Raw genomic sequence first — 10,919 nt, 5'->3', positions numbered from 1 at the left:
CAAGGTTGTGCGTGTTGTGGCTTCACAAATGCTTTGCTGCATACCTCGGTTGTAACGAGTGGTTATTTCAGTCAAAGTTGCTCTTCTTTCAGCTTGAATCAGTCGGCCCATTCTCCTCTGACCTCTAGCATCAACAAGGCATTTTCGCCCACAGGACAGCCGCATACTGGATGTTTTTCCCTTTTCACACCATTCTTTGTAAACCCTAGAAATGGTTGTGCGTGAAAATCCAGGTAACTGAGCAGATTGTGAAATACTCAGACCGGCCCGTCTGGCACCAACAACCATGCCACACTCAAAATTGCTTAAATCACCTTTCTTTCCCATTCTGACATTCAGTTTGGAGTTCAGGAGATTGTCTTGACCAGGACCACACCCCTAAATGCATTGAAGCAACTGCCATGTGATTGGTAGATTAGATAATTGCATTAATGAGAAATTGAACAGGTGTTCCTAATAATCCTTTAGGTATTTATGGATATTAGGAGAGTTAACATATAAACTGAATAATTCAAATTGATTGGTTTTGTTGTGATATGGACACATTTTCGTTATGCGTTTCTTATTTCGTTTAAAAAGTTTCATTGGTAAGAAATGTGCTTTATGCTTAACGTATAAAGTTAATAGCAGATCATGAACACACACATATAAAGCATATTTTAAAAACTTCATTATAAAATGTACATTTATATCATATTAACAGCAATAATAAGATATTCCTGTTGTCGCTGCCTATAGCTTTGTCGTGGTAACATTCCACTTGAAGCTAATGAGGAGTCTTCTATTGCTCCCTTTGTGTTCCAAATGGCTTTATTATAACACATGTGCCCTGCTCCCTCCAAAGTCCCTCTGCCCTTCGAAGTGTGTAGGACGCACAGGGATGCTCACTTCCGATTGGAATTTGACTAAGATATCAGTACTCTTGGCAAGTCAAAGGCATTGGACGATTTCATTTTGATTGTTACATATCCCTGCAACATTTCAGCCATAAAAAAATATATGAATGACTAAATTATGTTCACTACGGCGATGTTTGTTTATTCTAAAATCAAATTAAATAACTGCTGGTCTTTTAAAAACGGTCACATGACATCTGTATTGAGTTGGCTTGGGCGTTTTTTTGTTTCACACTTCTGAAAATGACATTCGGGCAACATAGTGAGCGTCGTTGTTGGTTTCGCACATGAACTAGTTCAGAGCAGAGGTGGACAGTAACTAAGTACATTTACTTGAGTACTGTACTTAAAGAAAACTTTTTGAGTATCTGTACTTTCCTTGAGTAGTATTTTTTCTGGAAACTTTTACTTTTACTTCACTACATTTGAAAGACAAATATCGTACTTTTTACTCCACTAAATTTCTATCAAGGCCCTCGAAGTAGAAAGTCGTAGCCGCTTTGAAAGACAATGGATGATTTGTTTTCTTCTTTAAAACGTGATTTGTTTTTGTTTGTTTTTTTGCAGACAGTCTATCAGTAATCACTCTTGTAGGATCACATAAAGTTAAATGATTTCCAAGTATTTTTTAAACACCAATCAATTGATGGCAAAATAGCAGGCGGCAGTTCCCAGACGCAGTGCGCGCAACCATAGTCATACTTAAAAGTTAAAATTCAGAAGAGCAGACGTGGATAAGTCTGAAAAAGTGCGACGACACGAAAGTGCACACAGAAAGCTGCCTCTCAGACGCCAGACCACAAGTACTGAATTTTTGTCTATTGAATCTACTAAAATTGTATTAAAGTTAATTAAAACTAGACTAAAACTAAAACAATTCAGATGCCGAAAATGTTATAGTCAAAAGACAATGACTAAAACTAAATCACAATTTGCAGTCAAAATTAACACTGGTATTAAGTATGGTCGGTCAAATGATTTATATATATTTACCCGCCAAGTTGCCATAGCCTTGTGGAAACAGCGCTAACGCATAGGTAACGTTCGACAATGATGTTAGTTGCAAACGTAGTTGGGCTAATAATGTTAACTAAAGTCCTTTCAGAAATGTGTTTTACATAATCATGTTAAATAAACACAATGTAGAAACCTTTCTTTTCTAGTATGATTTTGACTTTGATAAGAGCTTTGTAACTTTTAAACAAGTATTTAAATGAGTTCAAGGTATGCTAGCCAGTGGCGCCTCCAGAAATTTTTCATAGGGGTGGCCAGATGGGGCCACTTAAAATCTTGGGGTGGCACACCAAAACTAGAAACCATAATTTCAGAATTGTATTCTACTGGTGTAGTAAACCGGCCTGTAGAAAACTATCAGAAAGACTTAAGGAAACTCCTACTGATATACTTTGGTTTATTGTGTTATATTTAATGTTACTAATTATATAATGTGCATAGACTAATAACAGTACAGTTAACATTTTGAGTTGCACAACAATTCTGTTTTATTTTGCAATTATATTTGGCATAAGGTGTACATTTATTGCAAACAAAACAGTTACTGGGGAAAAGCAGATAATGGCAGATACAAATAAAAGCATCCTCCTCCTCATCCTCACTATTACTAGCCTCTCTTGCTCCCCTGCCATCTTTCACTCCGCCTTCTGTACTTTTCTTCTTAAAATAAGAAGAGATGTCTGTGGACTTTCTCTTCATTGTCTGAAAATTGACATAACATGCACCAGCTAACGACGTTAACTAGGTAACGTTAACTCTTGTCAAAACGTGTCAAAGACACATCAAAAAGCTGCTGTAACAGTATACTGTAACCATTTGGCACTTAAAAAGCACGTCACGACACATAATTCCCCGTCTTCTTTTACTAAAGAATATTTTTTGACTTATTTACGGTAGTCTTCTTCGTCTTCTTACTTCTTTTGAAATTGTTGACTGACGGGCACGCGCTGACCTGTACTGTTGTCTGAGCGCACAACAGCGGCATCGGGGGAGGGGCGGGGCGGGCTGTGTGTGATCGAAGGTCTAGAGCGGCTTGCCTGCCTGGCTGTGCATTAGGGATGAAATGCATAACTGATGCTACTAAAATATATACTGGCCATGGGGTGGCCAGGAGTCGGCCAGGCCACCCCCTGGTGGCGCCACTGATGCTAGCATGTCAGAAGGAGCATGACTGGCTTAAACCACCATGATGGAACAGCGTGCATTCATACAACAATGCAACAATAATAAAATAATGCGTTTACTTTTACTTTTAAAAGCAAGTACTTCTGTACTTTAAAAATCTATCTTTACAACTTTCACTTGTAATGGAGTAATATTTGACCAGTAGTACTTTTACTTGAGTAATGGAGTTGTGTACTTTGTCCACCTCTGGTTCAGAGCTAGAGCTAGTGCTAGTGCCGGTTCGGAGTGACGAGCCTTCTAAGAACCGGTTTGCCTTTCCACGGGCTAGAGAGCCGGGTCGGGATCGATCTGCACAGCACAGCACCAATGCATGTCGAACAAGCCTTCCATCAACAATGGCGAACTATTGATGTTACTACTATTGCGTTACTTTTGATGCTCATGGCTTTGTGATCCTACATCGGCCTCAAAACACAGAACATCCAACGCATTCGTGCGGCTCGCCATCATTTGTACAGACGGAGATTACAATCGAGCAGCTATTAGCTCGATTAGCTGCTATTTCAAAAATGGCAGTCACAAGTTTGTGTTCGTCTTGTTGGTCACGGTAACCCCGCCCCCAGCCCCTGATCAAGCGGTTCTTACTTCTAGACCAGCAATGTTTTGGTGCTACTTAAGAACCACTTTTCCTGGTTTGGAGCTGCTGCTTTGGGTGTTGAAAGATAAAGAACCGATATGAAACTAGGCTCTGTCTTCGAAACAGCACCAGCACTGCCTTGGTGGAAAAGGGGTATGGGTGTCAAAAACCAAAGAACCGATTTGAAACTAGGCTCTGGCTCCGAACCAGCACTCAAACCGCCTTGGAAAAGGGGTACCTGATCAGTGCCCTGACTACTGAACTAGAGAGCTGATTGAGACGCACCCAAGAGGGAACTCAAGGTGCTTTCAAAACATAGCAAAACTGTAACCACTTTTGAGCATCCCGACCAACATAACATAGCAACATGATCTCAAACAATGTTGTGTGTGTTTGGGTAAGGGTTATCCGTTTGTTCGCTCCGTGGGAGATGGGGGAATGTTCAAGGAACCTACTTTAAAAAAAGTTAGTATTGTTGCCAATCAATTTCGAAATGAAGCACTTCACCTTTTAAGCAGGTTGAATTGCGAAGAAGACTTGTCAGTTGTAGGTTCAATTTCAAACACTATTCATCCTTTGGGCATAATGTTTTGTTCCATTTATTTCAAAGTGCATTAAAAAAATTAAAATAATATTATAGCGAGTTACTGAAAAGGGTAAAACATACCCAAATGGTCTTTATTACAACTGGTAATATTTCTTTTGGAAATAATCCTGAGGAAGACCTCAGCACATCCTTACAACAACGAAACCCACAAAAGGCAGCAATTCCGTCACAAATCTTCAAAATCAATCCAAGACTAGTTATATATAACAAGTCCATAAGAACACTTAATAAAAAAACACTAAAAAGTAGTTATTTCCAAGGTTTTTTTTGTGTAAATGTACAGGTCCAGACAAAGACATGAGTGGTCCATGTCCCTGTTTGTGATGTTAGTACAATCCGTGTATATTACAGCTCTGTGGCAGGTCCCCATTCAATGTCATCAGCTTCATCCTCGTCAATACCAAACTCATCTTCTCTGTCGTTTTCCTCGCTGTCACTGTCGCTTCCTCGGATTTGTGTTCTCCGCATTTGCATGGCTTCGTGATGTGCCAATCTAAAAGAAAAGATTTATTAATGCATTTAAAAATGACACAATAAATTTGATTTAGTCCACCTCAAGCACAAATTGACAGATTAAATGGAAATACTTACACTATAAATGAAGGGGAAGGTTTCCTTTCTGGTTCTGCCATACGGGCCTGAAACAACAACATACAAAATGATAAAATATATAATAAGTATTTCTAGATATCTAATATTAAACAATCAAATACCTCAACATGACTTAAGGTAGGACATGCACCTGTTTCAACAAGTCCTGCAATCAGATTTTAGGGTAGGCTAAGGTTAGAGTAAGGGAAAAGGATTGGCTTTTGTTCTGGATGGTCCTCCTAAGGATGTAGATCCACAAACACGTCCAACTTGCTTAAATCATGGCGTACCACTCAAACCGGAATTCAGTGGATTTACCAATCAACCAGACTTTATGGTCAGGATTACCTCTGGGATTAGGTGAACGTAACTCACCATGTGCAACTTGTTCCTGGTTCAACATTGTTGTTGAGAGACAAATTTACAGTTTGTCAAGTTTAGGATTACAACCAGGGTTAGGTGTTTCTACATAATTGATATTCACCTATACTGTCTCTCTGGTTTTAGGGATAACTTATGGGTAGGCTTAGGTTTACAGGGCTCCAGACTGCGACTAAATGGTTTTCCTGCTGGTGCGACTGAATTTGGTTGGAGGTCGCACTGGTGCCCAACTGATAAGAGCTGCCATTTCTGTTACATATGAGAAACATCGGACGGCAAACGAAACGAAAGCGGAACGGAACCGTGCTACTCGTTTGAGCTGTTTATCAGCTCGGAGCAATAATAATAGACATCGCAGAGCGAGCTCATACATGGGCCGATCTCGATCACACGACACTGTTACTAAACAGCGCTGGGAGATCCAGTGAGAAAGCGTTTGAATTCACCACAGCATTATTAACATCGCTACTGCGAGACCTAGTGGGAAGCGTTTGGTGCAGAATCCTCTGTTATAAACCACAGATATCACAGAGCAAACAGAGCTGACGTGGAGACCAGGAGAAACATTTTGAAACATTCAGGGCTTTCAGTCCATAAATCATAAACATTCACCATGGATTTAATGTAGTAACACCCCATGGTATTGTGGAAGAAATAGTCAAATGTTTTTATTTTTATTTTATTTTTTACATTATTCATCTCAGGGTTCATACAACCTTATGAGAGTGAAATTCAAGCTTTTTTCAAGTGTTTCACACTTTTTTCAGCACTTCAAAGCTCTAAATATTATTCAATTTTAATATTATTTTTAGTGTGATGATTTGTAAAACTAAGTTTTAAGGTGCTGGCCACTTTATGGCACAAAACAAAACACTATAACCAGTAGGTGGTGGCATTGGAGCACTTATTTGACTTATTAGACATTTCCACTCATTAAAGGGTTAGTTCACCCAAAAATGAAAATTCTGTCAGTAATTACTCACCCTCATGTTGTTCCAACCATGTAAGACATTCGTTCATCTTCGGAACATAATTTAGTATATTTTTGATGCATGCGTCATGGCACTGCCGCGAACTCTCGTCAGAGGCTCAAATTGAACAACAATAATAGTGTGATAAAGTCGTTATTTTTGTTGTTTTTCCGCTCAAAAAGTATTTTCGTCGCATGATAGACTTAATACAGAGCCACTGTAGTCATTTGGATCAGCGGTTTGAATCGCCAAAGTCACGTGATTTCGGCAGTTTGACACGCGATCCGAATCATGATTCGACTCACTGATTCATAACGCTTTGAAGCTTCATGATGCATTATTTTGAAATCGGTCATCACTATATAAGTCGTTAATTAGTTTTTTTTTGCGCACAAAAACTATTCTCGTCGCTTTATAAAGTTATTGTAGAACCACTGTAGTGAGATGGACTTTGTAACGACGTCTTTAGTACCTTTTAAGGGTCTTGAGAGTGTAAAGTGCATTGTGCCACTGGAGGCCTTTCTGAGCGATCGGATTTCAACAAAAATATCTTCATTTGTGTTCCGAAGATGAACAGAGGTCTTACGGGTGTCGAACGACATGAGGGTAAGTAATTAATGACAGAATTTTCATTTTTGGGTGAACTAACCCTTTAAGGTGGATTCATCAACTAATCAGGTTTTAGGGTCAGAGTTACCTCTTGGATCAGTGGCGTGAAGAATATTATCAAACAATAATTTCCCTCTGCTTTTATAGGTAAGTTTTGGTTAGAGTAAGTTTGGCCGTTGTTGGTCCTGTTAAGGATGAAGATCCAAGAGCATGCCCTACTTGACTAAACCATGTTGTCGATTGGTCAGTGGCATATATGGTACCTGTTGTAGTTTCTCCTCTATGGCTGACAGTGGAGGAGTCTCTGATTGGACTTCTTTGGGATCTGGTGCCCTGAAGTTGGGCGGCACATCGGAAGGTGCCGGTGGTGCGGCCATGTCACCGGCGCTGAAGTCTGAATCCGAGAAGCTACGCTGAGAGGGGACATCGTCTTCTTGTTCGGGAAAGCCAGTGGCAACGCGTGGAGAACGGGGCTCTGGAACGTAGAGGATAGGAGGAACTTCACCAGGAGGTAGGGTGTACTCTGGCTCTTCCTCCAGGTATGGCTCTAGGTCGTAGGAAGGTTCAGGACTATCATTCGGCCCAGTGGCGGGCTCCGAGGAGCGGGCTAGTGCACTGCTGCGGTGTTTGGCGATGCCTTGTGTGTGCTCTTCCAGGTCCTCGTTGTCTGTATAGGCTTCGCCATCTGTGAAGGCCTCACCGTCAGTGTCCTCATAGTCACTGGCACCGCTAAGGTAGTCAGAGTTGTTTGCACGGCTCAATGCGTCAAGCTCCTCGTCGGCACCTCCCTCCAACTGGACAGAGACAAAGCCTTGTTAACCAATTCAAGTATGACATGTAGGTTCTACACCAATCCTGCATTCACGTCATAATTAAGAGATTGCAGAGATTTGTTTCAGAGCTGTTGGTTTTTGCATGACGTCACAACAGTCAAGTTGGAGCTTTCATACATTTTTGAGTTTCCAAAGAGTTTAAAGTTGGAAACTCGTAATTATGTTAATTCGACAAGACGTGAGCATATCATTATGACACTCTAGGGCTCTTACCGCTACTTCAGAAACCCAGACGGGTTTAGACTGCTGTTGCCGAATCTTGTCTTTCAAAATGTCATACCACACATTCGTATTAGGCTCAAGATCAATGCGGGCTGTGAAGGAAACCGAAATAACAGAGATTGCCTTTTAGAGCACATAAAAAGAGCACACAGAAATTATTCAAGCAGAGAATTTAAACTCTGAAGACAGGCTTTGAAGGTTTACCGGAAAATAGATGGCTATAGTGTTTCCTTAGCTTTAAGGCCTGAGCGTAGAGGCGACGAGAGCTCTTGTTGGAGCCTGGCATGTATTTTTGCCTCATGGTCTTCACGTCCTTCCGACTATGAGGATCCAAGAAGAGCACCATGGGATGGTACTGGATGTAATTCAATCTTTCTACTGCAGTTGGTGTAATATCCAGCAGGGGATGCTTTTCCTGCAAGTGAAAACAAGTTTCTTAGTTGACTGAATATTATTTGGTGTTTGGTTAAGGTCATGTTGGCTTATACTGAAAGCATTCATTTATATCATAAGGTTACCTGCTCTGCTATCCGCCTAACTGTGTCCAGTTTTATGACACTGGATGAACTATCGCTCCCACTCCTGGCTACCATTTCTACAAACCAATAAAATGAAAACATTCAACATTTGACAGTGAAGAAATTTCAACTGAAAAATTCAGAAATATTGATCTCAAATCCAATTTTTCATACCTGCAACTTCAAATTCATCAGGCAACTCTCGGGCCAGCTTCTCATTTGCAATGTCGTTCAGAGGACCCAAAATGACAATTGGCCGTTTGAAATTGGCTACATATGAGCAAACAAACACATGTTACAACCATAGACTCCATCACTAATAGTCCACTATCGCTGTTGACTGGCTGTTCCCCACCATTTATGAGACAACGCTTTACAGTCATTGACGGAAATTTACGTCATTTATGAGAGACCAGTTCCCTGCCATTGACGAAAATGTCCGTCATTTATGAGAGACCAGTTCCCTGCCATTGACGAAAATGTCCGTCATTTATGAGAGACTAGTTCCCTGCCATTGACAGAAATGTACGTCATTTATGAGACACCTCTTCCCTGCCATTGACAGAAATGTACGTCATTTATGAGACACCTCTTCCCCGCCATTGACGGAAATTACGTCATTTATGAGACACCACTTTCCCGGCATTGACGAAGATTTACGTCATTTATGAGACACCGCTTCCCTACCATTGATGGAAATTTACGTCATTTATGAGACACCACTTCCCTGCCATTGACAGAATTTTACGTAATTTATGAGACACCACTTTCCCGGCATTGACGAAAATTTACGTAATTTATGAGACACCTCTTCCCCGCCATTGACGAAAATTGACGTCATTTATGAGACACCTCTTTCCCGCCATTGACGAAAATTTACGTAATTTATGAGACACCTCTTCCCCGCCATTGATGAAAATGTACGTCATTTATGAGACACCGCTTCCCTGCCATTGACAGAATTTTACGTCATTTATGAGACACCTCTTCCCCGCCATTGACGGAAATTTACGTCATTTATGAGACACCACTTCCCTACCATTGACAGAATTTTACGTAATTTATGAGACACCACTTTCCTGGCATTGACGAAGATTTACGTCATTTATGAGACACCTCTTCCCCGCCATTGACGGAAATTTACGTCATTTATGAGACACCACTTCCCTGCCATTGACAGAATTTTATGTCATTTATGAGACACCACTTTCCCGGCATTGACGAAAATTTACGTAATTTATGAGACACCTCTTTCCCGCCATTGACGAAAATTTACATAATTTATGAGACACCTCTTCCCCTCTATTGATGAAAATGTACGTCATTTATGAGACATCACTTCCCCGCCATTGATGAAAATGTACGTAATTTATGAGACACCGCTTCCCTGCCATTGACAGAATTTTACGTCATTTATGAGACACCTCTTCCCCGCCATTGACGGAAATTTACGTCATTTATGAGACACCACTTCCCTACCATTGACAGAATTTTACGTAATTTATGAGACACCACTTTCCCGGCATTGACAAAAATTTACGTCATTTATGAGACACCTCTTCCCCGCCATTGACGGAAATTTAAGTCATTTATGAGACACCGCTTTCCCAGCATTGACGGAAATTTAAGTAATTTATGAGACACCGCTTCCCTGCCATTGACAGAAATTTACGTAATTTATGAGACACCGCTTTCCCGGCATTGACAGAAATTTATGTCATTTATGAGACAAATTTCCGTCTATGGTGGGGAAGAGGTGTCTCGTAAATGACATAAATTTCCGCCAATGGCGGGGAAGCAGTGTCTCACAAATTACGTATATTTTCGTCAATGCCAAGAAAGCATTGTCTCGTAAATGACATACATTTCCGTCAATGGTGGGGAAGAGGTATGTCATTTACGCGACAATGCTTTCCCGGCATTGATGAAAATGTACATAATTTGTGAGACATCGCTTCCCCGCCATTGGCGGAAATTTCTGTCATTTACGAGACAATGCTTCCCCGCCATTGTCGGAAATTTCTGTCATTTACGAGACAATGCTTCCCTGCCATTGGCGGAAATTTCTGTCATTAACGAGACAATGCTTCCCTGCCATTGGCGGAAATTTCTGTCATTAACGAGACAACGCTTCTCCACCATTGACGGAAATGTCCGTAATTTGCGAGACAACGCTTCCCCACCACTGATGGAAATTTCCATCATTTAAGAGACAACGCTTCCCACCATTTGATTTCCGGCTTACCCTCTCTCAGCAGGACCTTCTCATATGCTGGAAATTTGCCCTGAATTGTCAACTGTAGGAGGTCGTCACGGGTTCTTCTGGTATTCTTTTTGGCCCCTCTTAGGCCCCGTAGCTTCCAGAATTCGGCCCTGGGGCCGGAGGCTTGGCGCTCGGCTGCACTTATTCTCTGGGTCTGCTCCAAATTGGCCAGAGTTTCAGCCCTAAAATACAGAAAGAGAGTCAGACACCTAGAGTAGCCTACATGTAGGAACTATAATGTAACATACTTAA

General features: G+C 41.0%; 1 protein-coding gene across 4 annotated transcripts in view; it reads right to left on the bottom strand.

Annotated features, from left to right (window-relative positions):
* Positions 1–2,292: 2,292 nt before the first annotated feature.
* The window catches only part of tjp3 (tight junction protein 3), a 33,783-nt gene continuing 25,156 nt past the window's right edge, over positions 2,293–10,919 (bottom strand). For all 4 annotated transcript variants that reach the window (XM_079808011.1, XM_079808010.1, XM_079808012.1 and 1 more), the window contains exons 24-31: positions 10,650–10,849; positions 8,579–8,674; positions 8,405–8,481; positions 8,091–8,301; positions 7,878–7,978; positions 7,095–7,625; positions 4,871–4,917; positions 2,293–4,772 (exon numbers count right to left, since the gene is read on the bottom strand). In XM_079808011.1, coding sequence (XP_079664137.1) covers positions 4,625–4,772; positions 4,871–4,917; positions 7,095–7,625; positions 7,878–7,978; positions 8,091–8,301; positions 8,405–8,481; positions 8,579–8,674; positions 10,650–10,849 — 1,411 coding nt within the window. In that variant the 3' untranslated portion in view covers positions 2,293–4,624. The remainder of the gene's footprint in view (positions 4,773–4,870; positions 4,918–7,094; positions 7,626–7,877; positions 7,979–8,090; positions 8,302–8,404; positions 8,482–8,578; positions 8,675–10,649; positions 10,850–10,919) is intronic.

This window comes from Gobio gobio, assembly GCF_949357685.1.
Source record: "Gobio gobio genome assembly, chromosome: 24".
NCBI lineage: Eukaryota > Metazoa > Chordata > Actinopteri > Cypriniformes > Gobionidae > Gobio > Gobio gobio.
The sequence above is the reverse complement of the archived record's forward strand: the minus strand, read 5'-3'. Positions and strand labels throughout refer to the sequence as shown.